General features: G+C 54.9%; 8 protein-coding genes across 8 annotated transcripts, besides 3 other annotated features; 3 read left to right on the top strand and 5 right to left on the bottom strand.

Annotated features, from left to right (window-relative positions):
• Positions 1 to 246: 246 nt before the first annotated feature.
• Positions 247 to 3,175, top strand: PG985_010753 (uncharacterized protein; the record flags this gene model as incomplete). Its single annotated transcript, XM_066830520.1, has 4 exons — positions 247 to 541; positions 628 to 1,713; positions 2,257 to 2,967; positions 3,030 to 3,175. The coding sequence occupies 4 exons, from the start codon at positions 247 to 249 to the stop codon at positions 3,173 to 3,175; spliced, it is 2,238 nt and encodes a 745-aa protein (XP_066681202.1).
• A 3,401-nt stretch (positions 3,176 to 6,576) lies between these two features.
• Positions 6,577 to 7,518, bottom strand: PG985_010752 (lipase; the record flags this gene model as incomplete). Its single annotated transcript, XM_066830519.1, is given in 4 exon segments — positions 6,577 to 6,915; positions 6,932 to 7,135; positions 7,184 to 7,327; positions 7,465 to 7,518. The coding sequence occupies 4 exon segments, from the start codon at positions 7,516 to 7,518 to the stop codon at positions 6,577 to 6,579; spliced, it is 741 nt and encodes a 246-aa protein (XP_066681201.1).
• Positions 7,519 to 8,772: 1,254 nt separating this feature from the next.
• On the bottom strand, positions 8,773 to 9,132 carry PG985_010751 (uncharacterized protein; the record flags this gene model as incomplete). Its single annotated transcript, XM_066830518.1, has 2 exons — positions 8,773 to 8,790; positions 8,872 to 9,132. 2 exons carry the CDS (start codon positions 9,130 to 9,132, stop codon positions 8,773 to 8,775), a joined length of 279 nt encoding a protein of 92 aa, XP_066681200.1.
• Positions 9,133 to 10,655: 1,523 nt separating this feature from the next.
• On the top strand, positions 10,656 to 12,386 carry PG985_010750 (uncharacterized protein; the record flags this gene model as incomplete). Its single annotated transcript, XM_066830517.1, has 2 exons — positions 10,656 to 11,067; positions 11,209 to 12,386. The coding sequence occupies 2 exons, from the start codon at positions 10,656 to 10,658 to the stop codon at positions 12,384 to 12,386; spliced, it is 1,590 nt and encodes a 529-aa protein (XP_066681199.1).
• Positions 12,387 to 13,790: 1,404 nt separating this feature from the next.
• Positions 13,791 to 14,918, top strand: PG985_010749 (uncharacterized protein; the record flags this gene model as incomplete). Its single annotated transcript, XM_066830516.1, has 2 exons — positions 13,791 to 14,118; positions 14,218 to 14,918. The coding sequence occupies 2 exons, from the start codon at positions 13,791 to 13,793 to the stop codon at positions 14,916 to 14,918; spliced, it is 1,029 nt and encodes a 342-aa protein (XP_066681198.1).
• Positions 14,919 to 16,502: 1,584 nt separating this feature from the next.
• On the bottom strand, positions 16,503 to 19,842 carry PG985_010748 (uncharacterized protein; the record flags this gene model as incomplete). Its single annotated transcript, XM_066830515.1, has 2 exons — positions 16,503 to 19,739; positions 19,810 to 19,842. 2 exons carry the CDS (start codon positions 19,840 to 19,842, stop codon positions 16,503 to 16,505), a joined length of 3,270 nt encoding a protein of 1,089 aa, XP_066681197.1.
• Positions 19,843 to 22,091: 2,249 nt separating this feature from the next.
• Positions 22,092 to 22,109: a sequence feature (Short protein (PG985_010747, KAK7917139.1) was converted to a misc_feature.).
• Positions 22,110 to 22,165: 56 nt separating this feature from the next.
• Positions 22,166 to 22,233: a sequence feature (Short protein (PG985_010747, KAK7917139.1) was converted to a misc_feature.).
• A 250-nt stretch (positions 22,234 to 22,483) lies between these two features.
• Position 22,484, top strand: a sequence feature (Short protein (PG985_010747, KAK7917139.1) was converted to a misc_feature.).
• Positions 22,485 to 23,203: 719 nt separating this feature from the next.
• Positions 23,204 to 23,497, bottom strand: PG985_010746 (uncharacterized protein; the record flags this gene model as incomplete). Its single annotated transcript, XM_066830514.1, has 1 exon — positions 23,204 to 23,497. The coding sequence occupies one exon, from the start codon at positions 23,495 to 23,497 to the stop codon at positions 23,204 to 23,206; it is 294 nt and encodes a 97-aa protein (XP_066681196.1).
• Positions 23,498 to 24,467: 970 nt separating this feature from the next.
• Positions 24,468 to 25,400, bottom strand: PG985_010745 (uncharacterized protein; the record flags this gene model as incomplete). Its single annotated transcript, XM_066830513.1, has 2 exons — positions 24,468 to 24,983; positions 25,350 to 25,400. The coding sequence occupies 2 exons, from the start codon at positions 25,398 to 25,400 to the stop codon at positions 24,468 to 24,470; spliced, it is 567 nt and encodes a 188-aa protein (XP_066681195.1).
• Between the last annotated feature and the right edge of the window lie 334 nt (positions 25,401 to 25,734).

Below are 25,734 nucleotides of genomic sequence, written 5' to 3'. Positions count from 1 at the left end.
TATTATTTCTGGAGCTGGTAGTGGTACTGTACTGTATGCATGCCCTGGTCATATAATCCGTGACTGGCACCCCCCCTCGTCCAGGCACGCCTCACCCGTTGAACCTCGTCGCAGGGGATAGAGAATAAGGTTCCCCAGACTTTGACAGTGTCAAGGGAAAAAAAATAAAACATCGACGCGTCCTACTTACTTCTTTACTTTCCATGGTTGTCGTTGTTTGGCTTTGACGCATCAAAGTTCGTACTAATGGGTGTCTCCTCTATGCAGCATCACCCCCACCACTCGCAGGGTCCGGCGCCTCCCCAACACTTGCAGCATCCTCGACCCTCGAGCATCGTTCATCAACACCATCAGGCGCCCCCTCCGCAGTCGCAACAGCAGCACCCGTCTGCATACTCTTCCACGCACTCGATTCAACCGGCCTACCAGTCCACCGCTCAGGCTCCTAGTGCCCAGCAGCACGCGCAGGACGGTCTGCCTTACTACCATCATCCGAGTCCCTACAGCACTCCAGGCGCGACTAGCGGATACACATCCGCAGGTGAGTCGAACAACTTTTATCCCCCTGTCCTCAGACGCGACCCGAATTGACGCGTTTAACAACGGTGAACTGACTGGAAATCTCAGACACTTCCGAGATGATGGCCGCAACGCAGATGCCTAGACCCTATCCGCCGATGTCTTCATATCATACGCCGCAGTCAAATTCTCCAGCTTCTGTCGCCTCTCCTTCGGGCCACGATCAGCACCGCAGCATGTACGCGCAACCCCCGTCGCAGCTGCATCAGCAGTCCATGTACTATAGCACGCAGCAGTCGCAATATCCGTCAATGCCCCAGCCGGCAGCTCCTTCGCCATACCAGCAACATGCCCAGCAACCTCATCCGTCAATGGCATCGCAAAATAGCATGATGATGTCTCAGGCATCACAGCACCCGATGACGCAGCACGCAAACCAGCATGCGCAACCGGGGATGACAGGGAGCCCTCGCCACACCAAAATGGAACCGCAAGTGCCGCAATTGCAAAGACCTTCATCGGGCCCATTAGGCACGCCACAACACAGCCAAAATGGCGCTCCCCCGCTGTCAACGCCGACGGGCTCCACGCCCGGTGTTAATAACAACGCGGCGCCGGGCCCCATACCGGCAACGACACCTCTGGTGGTCAGGCAAGACAACAATGGCGTCCAATGGATCGCGTTCGAATACTCTCGAGACCGCGTCAAGATGGAGTACACCATTCGGTGCGATGTGGAGTCGGTCAACACGGATGAGCTTGCAAGCGATTTCAAGACGGAAAACTGCGTTTACCCTCGTGCATGCTGCCCCAAGGACCAATACCGCGGCAACCGGCTGCAGTACGAGACCGAGTGCAACACGGTGGGCTGGGCGCTCGCCCAACTAAACCCCTGCCTGCGCGGCAAGAGAGGCCTTATCCAGCGGGCAGTCGATAGCTGGCGCAACAGCAACCAGGACCCGCGACTACGAAGCCGACGCGTGCGGCGCATGGCGAAGATGAACAATCGCAAGGCGGTTTCGACACCTCACCCAGCGCACATGTCTGGTCCTAGTGGTCCGGCAGGGATCCCGGCCCCTGGCTCCATGGGCCCCGGTAATAACTCCTCCATGGGGAAGCCTGGCATGAGTGGCATGGGTCCGGGCATGCACCACCATCATCAGGACGGTAACGGTCAGGGTGGAGATGAAGTCGGTATGTTTCACCAAATGTGATTGATGCGTCGTCGTTGTTGTCGTTACTGTGCAATTACATGATACCTCCATCATCACTATACCTTTTTGTGCGTTTGGAATTCTTTTGGACCGGTTGCTTCGTCACTTTCTTGTTATATAGCGGCAGATGACCGCAAGGCGCGCATAGGGGGGTCTTTTACTGGAAGGAAACTGGAACTGCTCTGTACATTATCTAGTTGGTTCCGCTGCACTGTTTAGTCCCTAGTAAGGGTTCGCGGCGAACCAGTAGTCGTCATTTGTCTGCTGGCAAAAGTTGCATGGCATTGCATTATTTCGCACCCACTGCACACACAACATACCTTATACCTGTTACCTTTGGCACCCACCACTCCTGTACACCTCCTTGTATTGCGACTGCGTTTTTGCGGCAGGATCCCCAAATTGGCCCGAAATGATTGGTTGTTGCATTTGAACCCCTCGCTTCACACTGATTTTACCCCCCCCCTGCTGATTTCCACGGCTGTGGTTCTGGTCCCTGGCTAATCCGCTGTTGTGTGAACAGGGGACGGCGAATATATGGACGAGGCCCACCACCACCACCACCAGGCCCCTACCGGACCGGGTTCTGGAGCCTCGGATGACGTCCGACCCGCCCAGGTCTTTAACGGTTATCCTCAACCCTACCCTAGCAACTCTGCTTCTGGCTCGTCCATGCCTCCAATTCATGATGGGATCGGCGGTGCCTCCCACCACGGAGGAGCCATCGCTGCCCGCAACACCAGGGACGAGGACGAGAACCCCGAGGGTCTCTTCCCCGATATCCCGGAAGCCAAGAAGCGTAAGTTCATTCTGGTCGAAGACAACAAACGTGGCTGCCGCTTGCGCGTTCGCGTCACGCTGGAGAGTGTCGATACCAAGGAGATCCCCGACTCTTTCCGCAAAAGCTCTTCGGTGTTCCCTCGCAGCTACTTCCCGCGCGAGATGCAAAGCCCCCCTCCGAGCGCCACCGGCAGCCAGTTCTTCCAGGAGGATCTGAGCGATGACGAGGTCGAGGTCGAGGGAGGCCGTACCGGCCGATCTCGTGGCAACAATGGCAGAGGCCGTTCCATGGTAAAGGTGCCCATGTCCGATGGATCCGACGGTGAAGTGGCCATTCCTCGAACCCGCAAGAACACCCGTGGCAAGGAGGTCCGGCTGAACGACCTCGGTTATCGTATGGCCTGGTTGCAGAGCCGTGTCTTTTCGGGCAGAACCATCTTCCTGCAGAGAGCCTGTAAGCATACCTGGCCACCTCCCTTCGCCCTCTTGGTACCCAGACCTAACTTACTTGAATAGTGGACTGCTATCGCAACAAAACCCGTACTGCTATTGAGACGGTCATGCAGGACGTCAAAGCCGTGGCTCCTCACTTTGAGACCCGCGTTGGCAAGAGGAAGTGGAGCGAGAGGATTCGCAAGGCTGAGAAGCGTGACGATGAGTAGATTGCCAGGCGTCTGTCTGTAGTGTACATCGATCATCTGCTCAGCGTTGTGACTGATACCTGGTCGCATTTTGTCGACCCTGTTTTGTTGTTACTTTGCGCAGCAATGTTCAGCTTGCAGTCGACCTTGGTGAGGCGGTTCTCGTTACGGTGGTAGTGGTGCAAGTTGCTTGAGCTTCTTTCTATGTTTTGGTTTTTGATTTGGGTTGTGCAAATAGACGGAACGGTTGCATTTTGTTTGCGGTTGAGGCTCGCGTCCGACATTGCCATTTTTCTTTCGTGGATTGGGGGAGATACCAGAAAAAGCAGTTGCGGAAGTCGTTCGGTATCGGATTGAGGGATAGACATGGTTGCATTTATTGTCGGCAGTGGCTTTTTCGATCTGCTTTTGTGGGAGGTGCTGTTGATATTTTACGTTGTGTGATGCGTCCTTACGATAATCAGCATGTGCGAGAGTTATGAGATTCCGAGATGCCGTCCGTCAGGGGCAGAGACCCGGCTATATGTATTTATTGTCCAACAAAGAGAGAGAGAAAAAAACCCGCGCTTTCGAGCAGAAACCATTGTTGTCTTGTCTCTCCCTCATTCCGAAGCAGTCAGCCATTCTCATCATGATTACATCATTTCTCCAATTAGAACACTGTTCAGCCCATGTAATGATAGACAAGTCAGACCAGGGCCGTCTCAGTCGCCCTGTTTTCCTTAGCCCCTGGCAAGCTCCCGAGGAGGGGTCACAGGGTCAGCAAGCAAGATGCATGTAATCGATACCCTTACCCTGCAGGAATTGAATGCAGAGAGTAGTTACCTCCTTGTACTATTTACGGGACGTTTTCACACGACTATTGGACGGTATTTGGAGCAGTAGCGCAGCTGCACCAAGCATGGAATGATACATACACAGCGATCAATAGTGCGCAGGTAGCCTCGCTAGCAAGGGATTCCTATGATTTTCCCCCGACCACACACACCCCTGGGATACTACCACTAACTACTATCTTGCAGCATGAGGAGGGGTGGTGTGGTTTGTGAGGGGAGCTGCAGGTTGGTTTCCAACGGCTTGGGTCTGTGGCTCCCAGTGGAGCGGATGCCAGGGGTTCGATTCGTCGGGTTGGGGTATCTGTTTTCCCCCTCCTTTGCTTCTTTCTTCCGTTGTTTCCCTCCTCCAAGGTCGGCCCTGGAAGCAGCCGGTCGGCCCATTAAAGGAATCTTGCGGTGTTAGTGTGCATGCGGCTCCCGAGGTTGGCTAGTGTCGCGCAAGGGGCGGGCTCCAGGGTAGATGGAGAGGGCAGACACACGGAACGTACCTTGGTTCAAGACATTGATTGATAACGAAGTCGAGAAGTGTGACAAGAAGCATTGACAAATCTGCCATCTGTACATCATACACACATGCCCACGTAGATCCATCTCTCTGGCTTGCAAATTAAACATGTCTCTCCTGACGCAAATGCTGTAAAAGACCCGACAGCCTACAATGCGCTAGCAGAAGTTGGGGTAGCCGGCCGTGGGGTGGCATGCCAATCTTCATCCTCTCTAGCATGCGCTGTGACTTGCATCACCTTAAGGTACAACGCCATCGTTTGCTCTCGCGAACGGACTGGCTGGCGGCGTGTGGCGTTTGATCCGTTGATCTACTACGCCGCGGCTCAACAGAGGATGGATGACAAGGTGGGGGTGCATATGCGGCTCATATGCAAACGCAAACGCAAACGCAAAGACTGGACGGGCGTTGGAAAAGGGGGCGTCGCAGGACAAGAGGTACCTACCGTAGCTGCCGCCCCTTGGCGAATGGACAGCTTGGTTAAAACTGACAAACGACAAATCTAGTTCAGTAGTCGCTCTCGCTCGGTCGATCGAAGCGGAAGAGCCGCACGAACGCCCCCGTGACTGATCCTGGCGGTCTGGGTTTTTGGGTTTTTGGGTTTTGGTTTAGGTCAAGAAAGTATGGCGCTGTTTGACCTGCCTACCCGTCTGTCGGTCCGTTCGTTCGCTCGCTCGCTCGCTCGCTGGCTCTTCGTTTCGTTTCGTTCGTACCCCGGATTTCCCTTCGCAGCGGTAAACTCAATCGCTTCTGCCACGTGCTTGTGCGCATTCCCGCTACATGGTCCTACCCAAACACGTTAGGGCACGCGGACGGTGTACTTGACATAGCCACGCCCGCGCGCCTCTTTCCTGTCACATGGCTTTTTCCTCTTATTGTGGGCAAGTGCGGCAGCGGTCGGATCTGCTGCCAAAAGAAGCAGGACCTGGGATTCCATCCTCGACCACTGAGAGGATGCGCATACCGGCCCCTCCAAGTGTAGCGAGGACTTGGCTACTTGGGATGATGTGCTATCTTGTGTGGGTTGGTCCAACTTTGTTGCTCTAAAACGGTTACCGAGAGGGGGGGTCGAACTAGCATATGTTACAACGTGGGTAGAGGGGAAGCGTGAGCGTTCAACACCTATGACCAAGGTTGCCCCTATTTCTGTCTAGCCCCGGGTTTCGTGGCTGGCCTTGGCGCCCTTTTGGTTCTGAACTGGATAGCTGGGTAAGTATAAATTTCAATGCGCCGGCTGGGTCCAAACGAATGTTCGTTGGTTCAAGGCTTAGTTACCTGGGTATTGGGGTCATACAATGAACCCGAACGGGCCAATATGAAAATCGAGGTATGACCGCAACTAAAGGCCTCTGCTACGTGAGAGACGACAGTTGGTATCCCCTCGGCCCCTGCTCCAGATGGTCCTTTGTTCCCAGGAAGCTTTTGCTCGGTGGGATACATTCTTCGTGAATGCGTCAACCTTTGTCAGCGGACATCTGATGAAGGCGACCAAGTAAGTCCTTGCAAGCATACCTCTTATGGGATCGCAAGGGAGCGAGGCATTCTGCGTATGCATAGATGTATATGCGTTTTGTATATCCACAGACACGTCTGATGTCTGTCCGTTCATGAGGCTACGACTTGCCTTTCGGGTTCTATGCCCCTTTATGACGACTCTCGGGGCTTCTGGCATAGCATTATGTGAACATGTAATCCCATGTAAAATGAATAAGATTGACAGCTAGTAACATGCTATTAGTATTTCAAGATAATACGAAGTTGGTGATGATACGCGTAACACACGCAACAGAGTGCGGCAGCGAGAGCACATTACTGGTCAAAGGCAGATGGTGCATGCTGGGGTCTCTCCTACACCAACTTGCCGAGACGACCCTCAGGGACAACCCTCTGCACACCCCCTTTTCAATTGAGGACTTCGTGTTTGAGGCCCACGTCTTAACACTCCATTTCAGCCAGTTTCCCACAGTTGATTTTGGAAAAATGTAGCCCAAAACCGACCAGCTGTCCACTCGTTCACATAGAAGCGGCGGGCACAGCCGCTGCAAAAGGAAACAGCACCAGCGACGCCCACTCCACGCTCGTCACCGAGGTACGCCGAGGCGCCGGCGCCCTACTGCGGCTGCATTATCTCGTTCAGGAAGTCCGAGTAGAGCGACGTCGTGGGCACCCCAGGCGCTGCCGCCGCCGTGCCGGCGCAGCGCCGAGACGACTCCGGAGTCGTAGGTCTGCTGCTTGGCGGCCGGGTCGCAGAGTAGGCCCGGCGCCACGCCGGCGGCCACGGAGACGCAGAGCAGGACCACGACTGTGGTGCCCCGGAAGTCGGCGGCGACGGCGAGCAGGTTGGGGACCCTGGCGCGGGTTGACGGCCAGAACGTCAGGGCCCACTGGGAGGGACCCCCAACCCGCCCTGCGACCAGGTACTTAAGTCAGGCTGACGTTGTGGTTACCACCGGCAGCGCACAAATGGCGGACACGTAGCCGATCGCCGCCGCCGTACGAGCCCCGTTCCGTCCCGGGGATGAAGATGACGGGCGGCTTCGCGCCGTAGGTGAAACCCGTGGGGATGCAGAGGGCGCGCCGCGGGGAGAGAAGAAGGGGCGTCGCGGGGATCGGCGCGGTGGTAGATGGCCGGTCGCACCACTGGGCTCGGTAGGGTTAGAGCTGTTCTCCCCCGTCTCCATGTTTGACCGCGAAGGATTCAGGTTGGCGACCCCCCATCCCGGCATCGATGTGCTTGGCGGCGGCCTTGTTGAGGTCGGGTGGTTGGGTGCCAGGGGCGTCGCGCACCACGGACTGGACCTGCTCGGGGCTCGTGGGCGATGCCGTCGTGGGCTAAGAAAAAAAACCCCCCCCCCTGTCGAGAATGTCAAGCTTCAAGACCGGGTCGGTGGCCTCGTTTAGGAGCTTCCGCACCGAATCGAGGCGTCAGAGTTATGTGCCATCAAGACCCAGGAGTCTCATCGCCGTACCCAGAAGCCCCGGTTCCCGTCTGGCCGCACGATGGTCGAACAGATGATTGCCATGGTGCTGCTACCGACGAATCTTGGCGACGGGTCCGGCGTAGATGATTGTCGCAGCCGCGAGGGCTAGGACGCTGGCCGAGCAACGCATCTTCGCGGAGCAGAAGCCGCAGGTTGACAGGGGCGACTATTGGTGAGCTGCAGGCGTGTTGCGTGTTATAGCCAGAGGGTTAGACACCCCGGTCACCATCGTGTAAGTGCCTCCGCCATGCTGCATACCGCCGGTGGTGGCCCTAACCACAAAGATGCCAAGCTGATAGAAACGTCTTAGTACGGAGTATTGGTAAGATAAAATAAGAGATATGACAGATGGATCTTGCAGCGATCAAGATAACAGATCCCTTCTCTTTTGAGAACAATGCGGATCAAAGCGACCAATTACCCGATGAAACTTCGACATTACCCCAGTCAGTCACTGGGTCACAAAACTCCCACCGCAATTGACTCGCGCAGGTGTGCTGGTGGAGCTGCAAATTGATGAGGACAGGTTCGGAGAAAGTCTGGGCATTCTTTTTATATTCTTGTTACATTCGCCTCTACTATGTTTGGCTCTAACTTGAAATGTATCAAACCCCAGCCAACCACTCATTCAGCCTCAGCAGTGCCATCGCTGGCGGCGCAACGGTTCGGTGCTTGAGCCAGCACGTGGCCCGGCCGACTGGAGCTGGCGGCACGAAGGACACACAAAGGGTCTGGATCAACCCCAAGTAGATGGACCCCGAACACGTCTACCCCATACTGAATTGTTTCAACGCTCCTGGGGAGACTACTGTAAATAGCCAACAGTGGATGTTGCCAGCTAGTTCCTGCACCCAAGTGAAACCGTGGATGCGTATCGAGGTGTTGCGACAACAAGATACCTGAAGGCTAGCTGGCTGAGCTCGTCTCGTACAGGCGAGCGACTGTCTGTGCAGTGACTCCCTACGATATTGAAGTTGGGTGGCGTTTGTGTTGCTCGACTAGATTGATGTCTCCTTTATCTGCTGGCACGACTATAGTTAGAATACTGATCAAGATAATGAGGCTGTTGACTTGAATGCGCAATGGCTACTTACCACTCATCAGAAGGTTATGGACCAACCAAATGTGTTCATCATAATATATGAGGATGGGCTTCATGGATGCCCATCTTAAGGCCGTGCCGGCATGCTCTTTCCTTGGAGAGGAAGCCGGCGTCGCAGCGGTGGTGAAGATGTAATCTTGTGCAGTGTCCCATGTGTAGACTGGGAAGCACGTCACATTCTTGCGTTGTTGTGATCAGGACGGGGTGCAGCCCTATAGTAGAAGGAGAAGGTTAGACTTTCATGTGCCATGTGGTTGAGAGTTGGCTTTTGGCTCGGAGCCGGTCGAACCTACCTCAGCCTCTGGCATATGTACGTGCTTCCTCTTCCGGCGGGGCGGCGACGAGGTCACGGAAGCATCTTCGTCCTCAGTGTCGCTCAGGGGAGGAGTCATGGGGGACATGACGGGCGAAGCTGGAGGGGAGTCGAATCCCAGCTCAGCTGCGAGCTCTTGAGCTCGGGCGTTGGCTCGGATGGCCTCGCCGATGCTGCTGTTGAGAGAGGCAGCGCCATAGTCTCGATAGAGAAGCTGGTGGACGAGCTGGGGGCAAGGCATGGTGCGGATGTATGAGTTGCAGAGAGAGAGAGATAAGTGAAGCAGATGGTGAGTCTTCCAAGTTGTCTCTCGTGGGTGAGGGGGGGGGTAGGCGTGGGATAGATATACAAGTGCCAAGGTGACGGGTGGGTGTCCACTAAGGTACTTGTTGAGCTAGGAAGCTGTAGGGCTTAGGCAGGTATATGTGAGGTGAGGTACTTTAAGGTGATATGTAAGTAGGTAAGGTATGTATTTTTAGAGTTTCGGGGGTGCGCTTGTTGTTTCGAGGGCAGGCCAGGAAGGTTGTTTCTAGTTGTGACTACAATTGAGTATACCGAGGAATGCCAAAAAGACCAGCGCCTTCTTGGGTCGCAGCCAGGCGGTATTTAAATGAATCTTTACAAAGTGAGGCTTGGGCAATTGGATCAATCAAATGGGTGAGCCGCCGAGCCCGAGCACTGATACCAAATCAAATTGTCATGTCATCCCATTCGGGATCCAAATCATGACTGTTATGACTGGGCCTCATCGCAACCTGGCCCGTGTCGCGATTAAGGTCCGGCGAATATAGGTGGACATGCGCGACAGATTCACATTTTTCGTCGGAGGGAGCCATCGAACAGAGTTTCTTCCGTGTTCGATTCTCTGGTTTCTCTAACAAGGAACTCACTGGAATCCACAAACAACATGCCGTCGGACGGGGCCATGGCTGAGAAGTTGAGTGTTGGATGATGGAGAAGGCCCGACTTGGGCGTCTGGGAAACCGGTCAGGTCAGGTCACGACGAGCTTTGAAGAAATATCGGCGTTCGGGAGTACGCTTTGTCTGCTTATCTTATCTACCCGTCCAGCACCGCAGCGAACATTGCCAAATTATCACCGAGGTAGGTGGTGTTGTTGTTGTTCGTCGCTGGATTAAGGACGTTGTACGGAGGGCAAAAGGGGGCATGGAGTGATTGCATGTAATCTAATAATAATCAAGCAAAATTGCAGGCGCTGCTGCCAATTATTACGAGGAAGAGAAAAAGAGAGAAAAAAGTCTTGTGACAATGAACAGACCAAGACCCGAGCGGGTGGCAGTAGTGGTAGGTGGTAGTGGCGCGCGCCCGGAGGAATCGCGGGTATAAGTGGAGTTGGCCAGGGACGGCTTGCGTGCCGACATGAGAAGAGTCACAGAAGAGAGACCCTGGAATCTCGAATCGATTCATCTGGGTTACGCGACTTTTTTTCTATCAGCTTAGATAATGTCGCCTTGACGCCGCCCGGCCGAGCCAACAGATTGCCATGCAGACATCGTACCGTCCAGGAAATCTGCTGGTTGCATCGCGGCAAAGCCAGTCGAGTGGATAACCACAGCTGCTCTGCATCCTTCTTTTCCCGATGGACTCAGGCATCGGAATGTGCTTTCTGGCTATAAATACCACTATCGCCTCACCTCCCAGGATGGCGATCTCTGATAGCACCGTCGAGCCGCATCCTGTGCTGATCTCTTATCACACCTTATTCTTAGCTTCCCACGATCGAGGCTGATTCAGAAAGGCTGAAAATGGCACCATCAACCGCCATCCTGCTACAAGGAGGCAAGCTCCTGCTCCACAACGAGTCGAACCACATCACTCCCACAACAGCTGACCTCCTAATCATCGACTCACTCATCTCGAGAATCGGTCCGGACCTGATCAAAGACTGTCCCGTAAACACCCGAGTCGTGGATTGTCGGGACAAAATCATCAGCCCTGGTTTCGTCGACACCCATCGCCATCTGTGGCAGACCCAGTACAAGGGCGCTCACGACGACCATGGCCTCGTTCCCTACATTCCCCGAGGCAATTTCACTGCCACCCTCTGGAGTCCTGAGGACCTCTTTTGGGGCGAGCTGGCCGGTGCTCTCGAGTCCATCGACGCCGGGACCACCACCGTGGTAGATCACTCCCACTGTAACCCGACCCCTGATCACCGTAAGTGACTTGTTACCTACCTGCCCCTTCTTTTCTTTCAAGTTTCTCTCTCTACTTCCTCCACTCGTGATACTCAAACACGATCGTTTCATTTGCGGTACTTCATTTGCTCATTGCTCATCATCGTCGTCTTCCCCACAGCCCAAGCCGCAATCCAGGCTCTGGTCTCCTCTGGTCTGCGCGCCGTGTACTGTTTCACGCCCGCACGACGCCTCGTGTCCCTTGCGCCGCTGAAGGTGGAGGATGACACTTTCTCCGAGGAGAGTCTGTCGATCTACCGGGCGCTCGCGAAAGCGGGGCCGTTTGGCGGTAGCGGCACTGGCGGAGAGGGTGGAGATGGCCGGGTGCACATGGGCTACGCCAACGACAACCTGTACGCGCCGGGCGACGTGCTGAAGCGCTTCTACGCCGACCTCCGCGACCCGGCCCAAGGCCGCCCTGCCAAGGTCATCACCTCGCACGCGCTCGGCGGCGCCCTCACCAACACAGGGGCTGGGCGCGGCGGCCCGACGGCGGTCCAAGTGCTGCACTCCCACGGCTTGCTGGGGCCTGACGTGCTGCTGTCGCACGCCACGTCGCCGCATGACATCGACGCCGACCTGTACTGCGCGTCGGGTGCCTGCGTCTCCAGCACGCCCAACACGGAGCTGCAGATGGGCTTGTTCCCCGTGGCCCTGCGGCCTGACCACTACGACCACGCCAGTCTCGGTGTGGACTGCCACAGCTGGGGCGTGCCGGGAATCCCGGGCCAAATGCGCATGATGCTCCAGGCAGCGCGATTTGAGCGCGGCGAGTGGTTCGCATCCCAGGGCCTGTGGTCGCGCGACACGGGCTTCGCCGCCGAGCAGGTCTTCAACCTGGGCACGCTCGGCGGGGCTCGGGCCGCGGGTCTGCAGGGCGAGGTAGGCAGCCTGAAGGTCGGCATGAAGGCCGATGTGTTGGTGTTCGACACGGACAGCCCCAGCATGCTGGCGGCGGCCTCGGAGAACCCCGTGGCCGCCATCGTGCTGCACAGCAACCCGAGCGACATTGAGATGGTCATCGTCGACGGCGTCGTGCGCAAGGAGGCCGGGAAGCTGCTCAGCACGCACGTCGCGGCGGCGCCCGTGGCGGCCAAGTCGGCCGTGCCCCCCGGCACGACGCTGTCGTGGAAGGAGGTCGCGCTCAAGATCCTCGACAGCCAGCACTCGCTGAAGACCCGGGCCAAGGGCATGGACTTCGAGGCCAACGAGGAGGTGCTCATCGACATGATGCATCTCAGCCGTGAGACCATGGTCAAGGGGATCCATAGTAGCCATAGCTATCTAATCCAGGCCTAGAGTTTAGCCCTTGCCATCACGTCGCTATTAGCGGCCTCCCATGCAGTTCCGAAATGCGACTGTGCTCATTGTGATTTTACTCGTTCAGCCATGGGGCATGATAGGCTCCGTCACTCACCGTTCACCGAAGCAAGCTGTTGAGCTTCTGTTGGATGAGTTTCCCCGATCCTGATGCATCCATAATAGGGTTTGTATGCGATGAAAAGATATTGTTGTTGTCAGAACAAAGTAAGGTTTCTCATAAGCCGCAATGCCTAGCGCACTGGCTGGTCAGGGGCTATGACTCGCTGCCTTTCGAAATGGCGACCACCCGCCAAGGGCATGGAATCTGAACTCTAAAAGTCTCGATTGAGTAGGTAGTTTCGGCATCCCTCGTCAGCCTCAGAAGTCAATAGTAGGTAAATGTCTTTCTATGTAACTCGAGGCAGGCAGTGTCTCTTTTTCCACACTACATAATGATATACCTTAAGACAGAAAAGTCATAGTCCGTAGGGCTGACCACACAGGAGCATGCAAGAAACGTAATAAACCATGTACGCACGGAGTGCGGAGTAATAAGCTCTCAAAGCATGATAGAGGCTCAGATACGGTGGAAATACGCCTTGCCAAGACTGCAGGTGCCTTGCCGACACATTGCTTATACTTACGGTAGCTGCATGTATCTGTATCCCTGCCACGCCCTCATTCCGGCGACGCAACACACACTCAACCAAACATACTTATTCAGCCCAACCAACAAACAAACACCGGCGGTGTTTGGTGCGCTTTTGTTTCGCCCGCGCCCGCATGCGGTGGGAGGTAACAGCCACGAAGTTGGAGACAGGGATTTCACGGATATGTAGGTAGGCAGTTGTTGCTTGCTCCAAAGTCAGCATTCCGCCAAGAAACCATTGTAGGAATGAAGCTGAGCCCGGCCTATTGAATCCCTCAACGGTATCCAAGGGTTTGTCTTACTACGCACCACCCCGCGTTGGAGGCCTTCGCTGCCTTCGCGATAATGTAGTTGGATGATTGTCGCATCCGACACGGGCTGTTTATTTCTCTTCTCCGCTCTCCTTTGCCCACCATGCAAGTTTGCTACATGTATCTAAGCCTTCCCCCGTGAGCATCAACGGACTCCGAACGCGACAGTAATTGATGAATTGATTAATACGCCGCTTGCTTGACCTTGACTCACAGCCTACAACAAAGAAACTAAGGAACGAAACTGCGGACGACAGACCTGGTTTCTTAATAAACACAGCCGGACATATAATACCGGACTAATAAGCGTCTTCCCTCCCGTGTGACTGTCAGCAATTTCGCCACATCAGCTTTCATCGGTGGTTTGAATTGCACCACATCAATAGTCCGGAGACATCGTCGCCATCATCGAGATTTCCATCGTCAAACGTAGCAAAGCAAATGGTCTCGTTGGCACTGTTGCGACGGTCGCCCAAGGGCGGGGGCGGCGGCCACGGCGGGGGCGGAGGAGGCCATGGTGGCAGCAGTGGCGGCGGCAAAGGCAGTAGCAGCGGCGGCGGCGGTAAAGGTGGTAGTAGTACGAGCAGCAGCAGCAGTAGCAACACCAAGGGCGGCGGTGTCGTGGTCGTCGGCGGTGGGGGCGGCGGCAACCATCACCACGGGGGTGGCGGCGGGTCTCACCTGCCGTGGTGGGCCATCTTCCTGATCGTCTACTTCACTATCTTCACCCTGCTGTTCACAATCGCGCTCATCTACTATTGTCGCAAAGGTGAGAGGACAACAATGCACACCCTTTCATATGTTGACAAGCATAGAATGAAAAGGGAAATGGAAATGAAGTGAGGGGACTGCTGACTTACCCATGCAGAACGCAAACACCAACGCGAGGGCAAGTCTTTCCGCCCTTGGCACGCCATATGGAAGGCTTTCTGCGTAGCCAGTGGCCTGTGGATCTTCATCTGGCTCTTCAAGCTCCTCCTAGAGGTGGTGAAGAAGAAGCGTGGTGGTAGCAGTCGCCAAAGCGGCCACAGCGGACCAGTGTCCCGAGCCGGCGGTGGCGGGGCATACACCAAGGTCGACGAAGGCGATGGCAGCCATAACAATAACAACACAACCTATAACTCCGTGGGGATGACACCTTGGCCCTCGGAGACACCACGCGTCTTTGGCGGCAGCAGCACCTCGCCATACGAGCCTATGGGCTACTCAGGCGCCACCTACGCGCCGCCGCCGCCCCCTTCCCCTTCACATAATAATAACCCCCGAGGAGGGTTTTCCTCCCGACCGCCGGGCCAGCAGCCGATCATCACGGGTCTCATCCAGCAAACCAGCGCCATCCCGCTCCCGCGGAGTCGCAGTCCCAGCCCGGCCCCGAGCAGCATCATGACACTCAGTGACCCGCCTCCGTATTCGTACTTGGGGCCTACATCGGGCGGAAGCGCCATTTATGGCAACAATAGCAACAAGAATAGTGAAATGCGAAGTGGTGATACCGATCAGCTACTGCAGAGGCCTGCGCCTTTGCCCCGATCCCGATCCCGATCTCCGCAGCCGAGTAGCCGTTATTGAGACACGAGGGGAGAAGTTTTGGTGTTATTTTTCCGTTTTTAGATACCACTTAGTTCTGGATTATTATTTCGGTGTTGTTTCACTCGTTCGCTCTGATATCATACTTGCGTGTCGCGTTTCGGTTGATGATGAAATTTCGTCCATCTAAGGGAGGGCTTGAGGATAGCAGCCTACGATTTGTGAAGGTACTAGTGCGACGCAACCACTTCGTGCGCGTCGGGTCAGCCATGGGTCTCGGGTGGTATAAAGGTTCATCGAAATAGTTTTAACGGGTAACTTTATCACATTACGCCCTCCCCGTGACTAAACAGGTGATATCGCATGCCTGGATTTTAAGACAGTAAGTGCACCCACACCCGAACGGTCATAAGGCAGTACATCTCCGTGAGGTTCTTCCAGTTCCCCTCACCCCCAACCAGCGTGGTGAATTTGCAGCAGCGCCATTTGCGGGAATCTTTGAAGGATGGATATTACACCTTTTACTGTCGATGAAATATGCTTGCTTGGCTTCCAGGATTGGAAAGTGCTGATTCTGGCACCAAGTATTGTACCCAAGATGAGCAGAGGATAAGAGATATTCCTGATTGGATATGTGTTGCTTTGGCGTAGGAACTTGACGGAAGGAGGGAAGGGAGTGTGGGGGTGCATGGAGTTGTTGAGGGGTGGATCTAAAACACATACGAGCTACCCCTATTCTGTCCGCCAAAAAACATTAGATAGGGGTAGCTCGTATATTTTACTTCAACCCCCGGTGACCTGGATGTCGATGATGATTTGCCTCGACAATGAATACCAGGGAACGTACCAACAAGCATTCGTGTAGAAACCATGATTGGGACCCCTCCAATCTCGAACAGAGGCGGCCAAGTGTTGATACAGATGCTACGGGAAGCAGTCGTGATTTCTCACGGCAGCTAACTACGTAGTCACTGCCACAGGGCAGTGATATTCTGCCTTCCGGAGGGAGTAAGTTTGGACGAAGCGATGGCACTTCGCCGCACCGGGTGTTGGTTCGCCTTGAAGCCCGGCATACGATCCTTGGGGTGTTCTGTAGTTCACCACTCTGCTGCGGGTCAGTTCAGGGGCGATGCCGGCGCCAAAGATGTTGTTGCCTAGGCTGGACATGACTTTGTGCGAGTTGGTTTTGGTAGCCATTGGTGAGGTTCGCCCTCTGGTCCACAGCCTCGAGCTTGGAAGTAGGTACGTATGTAGGATGCAGCATATCCTTCCCCCCAACGCTCTTCAAGCACGACGGAAGACATAACTTCTGCTCGTCTCTGCCATGGCCAACGTCCACTCATCACGGGTAACGACGATCACTTCTGCCACGATACGTACATACTTCCTGCCGCAATGGTGGAACGGCAGGGAAATGCTTTAAGCAAAGCGCACGATTGGTAGAGATACACGACATCAACATGAACATTTGTAATCCTATCTGTCACGGCTTTAAGATGATTGTCCCGGAGCCTAGACTACACAAGATAGTGAAATATCGTAACATGAAGTATGTGGTCGTATCATATTGGATTCGGCAGTCCATATGTCTACCTATCTTAGGTGCATAGCTAGCTGATTGACCATCTACTTCTTCTTGCCTTTTCCACCACCACCGCCCCTCTTCCCCTTGTTATCACCACCACCGCCGCCACCGCCGCCGCCAGCGTGTCCACCAACCACCATGACCCGCACCTTACCGGCGGGGATGCAGTTGACAGCCTCCTCGGGCTTAATCGTCTTCATGAGCTCGACCTCGCGCGGCCACATGCGCTCCTTGTCCAGGCTCTTGTCGTCCAGCACGCCCCGCTTGGCCGAGACGGCCTTCCACGCCTCGAGCACCTCCTTGATGGCCTTGCCCTTCTTCTGGGACCCGGGCTGCAGCTTCACCTTGTACTTGAGACTGGGCCCGATGGCGCCGTACGGCCCGCACACAGGAATCACCTCGAGTATCTCGTCGCCCGGCAGCGGGATTCCCACGAGGTTGTCGAGATCCGTCACCTTTCCGGCCTCGTCGGCGTCGAGAACCTCGACCCCTTCCTCGAGCATCAACTTGCGGACCTCCTCGTGCTCGGCCGTTTCGCGCTGTTGTTTTTGGTGCTGAGCGCGGCGGCGCTCCTTAGCGAGGGCCTGGGCGGCTTCTTTTTCAGCCTTGGCTTTCGCTTCGGCCTCAGCCTTCTTACGACCGGCCGTCGCGCCGATGAGGGCCTCGGCAGCAAGACGATCTTCTTCGTCTTGGTCGCGGTACTTCGCAGCAATCTTCTTGGCCTTGCCCTTCTTGCCTCGTTTTGGGGGCTGCTGCTTCGTCTGGCCCTGGCCTTGGCCTTTGGTAGCAGGCGGTGGTCCCGACCCACTCGCTTCTTGCTCAGGGGTGTGCTCGGTTTCAGCATCCTCCTCCTCTTGGTCATCGTCTTCCTTCTTGTCTTCAGGTTGCGACGGACTGGTACCCCCTTCTACCACGTCCTTCCCCAGGCTCGTCTCCTCTACGGATAGGTTGTTCATTTGCTCTTCGGGGGCCGATTCCTCGGGTGTTGGCTCCTCGTCCTCCTCCTCGTCATCATTGTCTCCAGTCTGGCCGGCGGACTGAAGAGGATTCTGTCTTTGCTGGTTGTCTCCATCTTGTGCATTCGTATCTTCGTCATCCTCTTCGTCATCCTGTCCGTTGTCACTCTGAGTCGGTGTGGTGGCCTCCGTATTTGTTGGCAGCGTCGATGTCCTAGATTCCGCGCTCATCGCCACGCTAGACGACGTTACGGACGCCGTCTCTACAGAGGTTCCGAGTCTGTGCTTGACATGTCTCGCCTTGCTCTCCTCGCTGATCTTGAACATCAGACCAAATCCGAGGATAAGCTGCGCTGGCGGTAAGAAGTTCTTTCTTCCTCGGACCATGAAGCTACCCGTGGGCAAAAACTCTCCAGTTGGTGCCGACTTGGACACTTGTTCGGCATCAACCCAGTAAGCAGCAGCACCCGCTTTCGAATCCCAAGCGTTGGATGCAGAGACTGCGAGGTTACCGGCTTGCGACAAAGTCGAGGGAGGTATAGGCGCATCTGGCGTTTGCGGGTTGTTCTTGATAATCACAGAGGGCGCGCCGTTAAGATCGGCGTGCACGTAGATGTCTCCCTTCTTCAAGTACCGCCGGTAAAGCATCTCGTTTTGGGAAGCATCCTTTCCGGCCAGCACGAGGTAGCCATCTGATGAGAGGAACCATATGAACTTTTCGAACCACATCTGCCGTCTGACGACGTGCAGAAGCGGTTTCTCTTGCTTCAAACCCTTCTTGAGCTCTGCGGCGATCTTCTGTTCTGCGTTCTTCAACGCAACTACCGACTGTGCTGCCGTCTTCTGCTCCTTGACTACAGCCGTTTTCCGCTCGTCGTAGTATTCTCTAGCGTTGACCCATGGTGACACGCCCAGATTGATGTCCACTTGGAGTCGTTGGGATTTCTCTTTGGCGTCGTTTCCTGCGTCGTCATCAGATTCAGAGTCATCACTGTCGTAGTTTTCATCCATGTCGGCATCCTCTTCAGCTTCCCCGAGCAACAAGGTGATGGTGTTCTCAGATAGCTTCAAAGGCATTGCTATGATCTCGGCGACAGGGTTGCCACGGCGGCGCTCTCGTTCGATCAGTTTTCCGATGTCGACCCAGTCCATACCCTGCGCGATCAGGCCATTGACAGCGTCCATGGCTTCTTGTACTCGCTCGACGTTTGCCTCTATAGCTCCCGCCTTCCGGACGTTAAGCTGTTGCGTCTGCTTCAGGCCCTCTATCCTCTTGTTCTGGTCTGCCCTAGCCGCCTCCAACTTCTGCTTGGCAGCGGCCTCTCTCTCGGATAGTTTTGATTCAAGCCTCTGGCCTTCAATGGAAGAGAAGAACTCGTCCACCATCTTGTTGAAATTCTCGAAGGAGACAACCGTGTATGCAGGGTCTTCTTCGAATTGCTGTGGGAGGAAAGGGTGGAAGTCCTCGTACAACAGCCCCTTCGCTTTATCCTGCGATTCGGGACCTGCCTCCGTCGATGCTTCCTCCGGGGCGCCGGGCCTTTTCTTCGCAAATATGTAACCTTTGCATAACGCGGAGCTCGTAATGTCGCCCACGATTTTGCGGGCTTCCTGCAGAGAACGGAAAAGGTGCTCCAGTAGTTCTTCATTCTCCAATACAGCAGCCGGCTGGGAAGTCGAGTCGAAGTTGGTGACCTTGAAGACATGGTCCACAAGAATAGGGGGGATTTCCTGAATAGTCGTGGCGAGCCCCTTGCGTAATTCGTCGCCCGGCTTCTTCTTCATCTTCTTCCCGGACGCCGCGGCTACGGCGGCCTTCTCAATGGTCGTCTGCAGGGCCGCGCGCACCCGCTCCTTCGTGAGCTCGGGAACGCCACCGTAATTCTGCCGGTTGTCCAGGGAGTACGGCAAGCCGGGTCGCTGGGGCTCTTGGCCCTCACCTTCGGGAACATGGCGGAGCAAGGTGATGATCTTGAGCTCGTTGTCGGTAAGGATGACGTTGCCGCTGGCGAAGAACTCGAGGTAGAGGCGGTAGAGGCCGTCGCTGAATTGAAACTCGATAATGCGGTCAGTGCCGATCTGCGAGATCTTGGTCACGCGCCGCGTTTTAAGGGCCTTGCGCAGTTTCTGCACGAAGACGGAGGGGGCCGCCGCCGTGGTCCGCGCGAAGTCTGTGAGATGGCATCGGAATCCGGAGTCGATCAGTAGCTGCTTCTTGTCTTCAGGCTTGGCGAACTTGAGCAGCAGGATCTTAGAGGAGAGGTCGTAGATGTTGGACAGTCGCAGCGAGACCAAGCTCGTCGAGAGCTCATGCGCAATGACCTAAGATGGCAAGCAAAGGTTAGCAATTGCCTTGGGTGGGCGGCTCTGCTTGGGCAGGATTCCGACATACCTTTACGTCCAAAGACGAGAAACGCTGCTTCATATTCACAGATTCGCAGCGATTTGGGGGTTATTTCGCAAGTATTGATATTGGTCAAGTCGGGATTTCAGTCGCATATCCAGAGGCTCGTCAGCAAATTCGCAAATCGCGGGGCAAAAACGAGGCACGGCCATGACACATTCACTCCGCCGACATTGAATAACGTGGGGCAACACAATGGAGCTCTCTCAAGCCCGGCGTGACGTCACTTATAAAGTGCCAGGTTGAGTGAGAAACACCACGTGTGGTTGAGACTTTCAAGATATAAATGGCTTCATTAATAACTGTCTGTGGTTCAGTCTGGACTCTCGAAATATCGTTAAAAATCAAGTTGTGCTTGCAACTTTGGCGTCTCCAGTCCCAACGCCTGGTGAACCCCAACGGCATATTTATGCCCGGTAATGCCCTTGCATGGAACCCAACACTCGCCCATTTAAGAGTCGAGCTTGAACAAACACATACCTACCAGATGTGTAATACACTGACAATGGCCGACAAAGCAGCACGGGTGTCCAGGTCTGGCTACGGAGTAAGTAATATAGCTTACAGCACACCATCGCATTATAAACCCCTCGGTCGCGTACTACAGTACTACTACTAGATATGGCAGCGGCCGCTTTACCAAAGCCGATCTTTCAGTGGCTACGACCAATAGTCGAGTGATGCCAGCCATACCATACTGGGCACTAGGCACCCAATGGGCTCAATGCATTGGATTTCCGATCTGCTGGGCGATACGGCCCATGGGCATCCAAGATCCCCCTGGGTCAAAGTGGACAAGGAAACCCCCTTCTTGCGGAGAAGCTGAAGGGGGAGAGAGAGCTATACTCGGATCGATTGCGACTCGCGGAAAAACGACTGGGATGGATGACGAATGGCTTCGTCGGAGCTCATCCACTTCAATCCATCAATCGGATACTGTAGCAGATCGTTGCTTTTTAGAACATGACTTGTTTGATTTCAGAGGCGCTTCATAGAGCGGTGTACCGTATTTGCTTGCTGTTTGTTCAGCTGTGTCTGGCCTAAGGGGACGCGGGACGCTCCTAGTAGACCGTTGGGTTTGTAGATAGGAACTGATCACCCGCTACAGCTGTAAATAGGCCAGGTCAGTTCAGGTCAGGTCAGCATGTGACGAATGCTCTATTTCGTTCGGACACGGTGCAAGCTGGCCAGATCAAAAAATGGGGGTTGGTCCGGATAGGTTCGTTCCTTCTTGTGTGTGCCAAGTGCCAAGCAAGACAGTATCCACCCTGCTCACCCTCCACCAATATCCCCACTTCTCTCCTCTCTGATGATCGTAAAACTAGAATCCCGACTCCCGAGGTTCTGTTCCTGTCCTGTTTCTCTGCTGGCTCCGCATCTGGCCTAGACAGCTCCTCATCTTTTCCCGGTTGTCCTAGCAACACACTCGTTTGGTCAGGGGTTTCCGGTGGAGCTTAAGGTTCTTTCCAAGCTTGTACGTAGTAAGAGATAGTCGTAAGTTCCGCCGGCTTTTTCCAATCGAAAAACCGGTCGTTTCTTGATTGTCCGACCAGAGAGAAAGAAGCCCGAGCGAGCATCGTATGCTGGCTGAGAGATTTCAATGCAAGCAATTGATGGATGGGGACCGTTTTTCTGGGTCAGTGGGAACTGATGAGAAAAACTACGTATATATTCCGAAAACATGATCGTACATCGGCATATGTAGCAAAAAGATCTTTCTAGGCAGGCCTGGGCAGTACTGGGGAGAACACGACATGCGACTTCAGCTGCAGTGGTGTTGCTGAGGCGTGCATAAGTCGCGCCCGTACAGCTGCAGTAGCCCAATCGAAGGGCTCCACGAGCGGACGCGTACATGGAAGCTGCTTTCTGACCACCTGCAAGGTGAAGGCCGAATGTACGTGGTTGGGAAAAAATCGTCGCCTCGTGTTTGAGCACCCAATTGAGTTTCAGAGTCCCGCTGCGGTTGACACGGTACTCGTGGCCCCAGCCACCCCGATTCGATCGTGGTATATTTGCTGCCAGTATTAAGCCGTGCTCCGGTTGGGACCGTGGCTATTCCCAGTATCCCCAGCCTTAGCAATAAGAGAGTTATGCTATTACCTGGGCCTCTATCCTGGTAGTAGTCGCGGTCCGGCCACCAACTAACCCTCCAAGCCTCTAACCCAACCTCTCTTCGGGCTCTCTCTCCACATTCGACCAAGGTCCTAACACACCTTGCAAGCACACAGAGCACCAGGCAATCTGGGTCGTGCAGATCCAGCCCGAGCTGAATGGCCAGCGCCAGCCAGGTAGATTAGGTGACCCGTGTTGGCTCCAAGTAGCGAGGAAATTTTGATTGTGACAGCTCGTCTGGCGCTCCCAGCTCGCCGCTCAGTGGCTCGGTCTGGAGCACGTTGCTGGGTGCGTCTCCTGGTGCGTGTGGTACCTGTCCTTGTAGCGGTACCCTGTAATTGAGACAAGCAGCCGTCACATCCAGCCAACATTTACTTGTAATCGGCTGGCGAAGCAAGGACGTTTTGTTTGCCATTGCTGGATGGCTTCGATGGCTTCGATGGCTTGATCAACGGGGGAGCTTAGAAGATTGACTTTATGGCGTCGGCTAGCTTCATCGTCCCACTCCTGCGCCCAGCATCAATTGACTTCTGGTGACATGATCTGACAGACGGGAGGCTGGAAGAGTCTGGAGCTTCAGTGAAGAGATAGCAGTAAGATCCGAGGATGTGTGCCCAATCTGCTGCGCCGAATGGTCCCCCCAGAGGACTTGCTTGCTTGCGTTTCCGTGGGCCGTCTCTCTCACTCATCTCCCCTTCTCCCTCTCTTGCGTGTTATGGTCTGCATGTACTGCCCGGATTTCGCTAGCTGCATATCCGCGACAGCGGTGGAGTGGCGATTAGGATGGGCGCTGCCCAGCCGCCTTACTTGTTGTAGCCGAGATAAACAGGGAGTAGTACTGGGAGTAGACTCGTCTGGATACTGTTCTGGGCGCCCGACTCCACCGCGTGTAAACAAAGCTAGACCACAGGAACCCTGCATCTGTATGCCACGCAATATCGCAACCACACAAATAGCCCAACGCACGTCTGCCTCACCCACTTGGATTTGTTCCCTCCTCTTCCTCTCCCAATCCCAAATCTGACCGCTTTGCCTCGATCCCCATACTCTCCATCCCATCCGTATTTCAGAGGCCGACCAACCGTTGATCTTGATCTACTCTTACCCCAAACTCTCCATCAAACCCATCCATCCTCCTCTTCGTCAACCTAAAACCTGGAAAAGGAATCGTGAGAACAGCATAGGAACCCGTATTCCTATACTCTCTCCCTTCTTTTCTTTCAGTTTTTAGAAAGAAGAGCAAGAGGAATCTTCTTGTCTTCCTTTCGCTTCATCGAAAGGTTGTCGAGAAGGATTCTCTCGCGCCAGCAAGGTCGCCAACCTGGACTTTGAAGCCCGCGTCCCCGTTCCCTTCAGCGTCTTCCCCTCGTCCTACAAAGAGACCGCTGAGGTCGAGACCACCACCCAGACTCACGAGGAGCTCGAGATCCAAATCCCCCCTAAGAAAGCCGGACGGGTAGGTCAATACTCTTCCACCTCTGTCTCTGCTCAACTTCCTCCTCGCCGGGAAGAAGAGGTCCGTATCACACGTGAAGAGGAACAATACCGCCGTCCCGGTGTCCATCGTCACGAGCACGAGTACTACGAGGAGCACAGGTTAGTAGAATCGCCCTTCTTATATGTCTCTGAGCCCCTTTTCCGTTGTCCCGCTGTTGTCACGACCCATCCGCGCGTTCCCACTGCCCATTCCCACTGCCTCCTTTTTTTTATGTGAGGTGGCAGCGGCTGCGGCGGTGACAGCTGCAGTTTGCCAATCCGCCGAGCATGCGGTGAAAATGTGATCCATTCCAATATTGAACACACGAGGCACCGCATGGCTCCAGCTCCCTCTCTTTTTCCTTCGTCTGAACGTCATTATGGGGGTCCTCCCAATTGAATGGCATGTCCCATCGTATATTACGGGGTTGCATAGAACACCCTGGAAAGGAGCTTGGACTTGTCCCAATTGGCTCAAGCTTTGTTTACTGCGCAGGGTCAATCCTTATATTTTCTTTCCACATCGCACCTCATCCGAGGAACATACCATCCTTTATACTAACATCGATTTTTCCCCTCTTCACTTAGACCTTCTAAGCCCTCCAAGCCTTCTACTCCTACCTACTCTGCCCAAACGGACAGCTACGTCGAGGTTGATCATCAGCATCGTCACCAACACAGCCCAATTGACGTGATCGAACGCGAATACCGCGCTCGTAACCACCCCGTCTACAAGGAGGAAATCCGCGTAGAGTCTACCGTTGACGCCGCTCCCTGCCCGCCCCCGTCCCGCCACTCCCACTCTCGTCCCGTTTACCAGGAAGAGGTTCACGTTTCCGAGTCTACCATCGAGCCTCACCACCACCACCACCACCAACACAAGGACACCACCCAGGTTGTCGAGGAACCCGCAGAGTATCCCCGCGCCCCTAAATCAACAGCATCAAGTAAGTACAGAATGGGATATTACGCTGACGCACAAGGTTGGTCGCCTCACGACTTTGACAAGTATCAGCCATGCTAATGGGACATCACTAGGCCACCACCACCCCTACTCTTCAAGCTCTCACACAATGGCTGACAAGTACCACTCCGAGGATGCTGCGCCCCGCAGCAGCGGCTCGCCCAAGGGTCCCCCTAACACTGTCTCCATCCCCTGCCACCACATCCGCATGGGCGACATCCTGATCCTTCAGGGCCGCCCTTGCCAGGTCATCCGCATCTCCACCTCGGGCGCCACTGGCCAGCACCGTTACCTCGGTGTCGACCTGTTCACCAAGCAGCTGCACGAGGAGTCCTCGCAGGTCCAGCACCCCGGCCCCAGCGTCGTCGTCCAGACCATGTTCGGCCCCGTCTTCAAGCAGTACCGTGTCTTGGACATGCAGGATGGCAACATCGTCGCCATGACCGAGTCCGGTGATGTCAAGCCCGGCCTGCCCGTCTCCGAGCAGGGCAACCTGTGGGGTCGCCTCACCCAGGCTTTCGAGTCTGGCCGCGGCAGCGTCCGTGTCCTCGTCCTCAGCGACGCTGGCCGCGAGCTCGCCGTTGACATGAAGGTCATCCACGGCTCCCGCCTGTAGACGTGTGCATAACATTAACCTGCTTACTTGTTACGATGTACGGAATTATATGGGAGTCAAATTAGTTTTTTGCATACATGATGGGGCCTTGGCTATGATGATGTGGGAAGGCTTCTCTAGGTGGAAGATGGGAAAACTCAGGATCATGCAGTAGATAGGCTTTTCTCTCTGTAAATGATTGGTAATGAATGGAATTATACTCTGGTGCTTTTACCGTCTTTGATGAATGCGTTGATTTGCATTACGTGAACGCTTGATTGATGATTGTCATCCTGGACGTCGCCTTTGGTGTTGCAGGTGTCAGGTGTCACTGGAGGGAGGGACACACATGTTGTGTCGTCTGTAGAAGGCTACAAGCACCTTGATGGCCAAGTTAGGACGAGGAGGATGCGACAGCCTGAGACCTTTCATTCTGGAGGTCAATGTGGGCCAATCACAGCGCCAGGCGAAGCTCTCCCTGCTGCCACACAAGTACAACATGAAGCTATGGTCCCATGGGAGCTTCCCCGCCCTACTTGTTGCTCTTTATCTCGGTGTACTGGCACGAAGTTCATTTGTAGCTAACCCGAGCGAGATAAGAAAGGAAGGGTGTGTCACGTAACCACCTGCTCTACCTGGCATCGTGCATGATCCCCATAAAGCCTGTGTGCCCGGCTCCCATATCACATCCCAATAGGATCGGATTTCCTACTTCTTTTTCGCGTTATTTGGGCGCTGTTCTTTGTCGGACGATATCGTTGACTAC

This window comes from Apiospora marii (genome assembly GCF_038362585.1).
Source record: "Apiospora marii strain CBS 49790 chromosome Unknown utg000007l_segment0_segment0, whole genome shotgun sequence".
Classification (NCBI taxonomy): Eukaryota; Fungi; Ascomycota; class Sordariomycetes; order Amphisphaeriales; family Apiosporaceae; genus Apiospora; species Apiospora marii.
The sequence above is the reverse complement of the archived record's forward strand: the minus strand, read 5'-3'. Positions and strand labels throughout refer to the sequence as shown.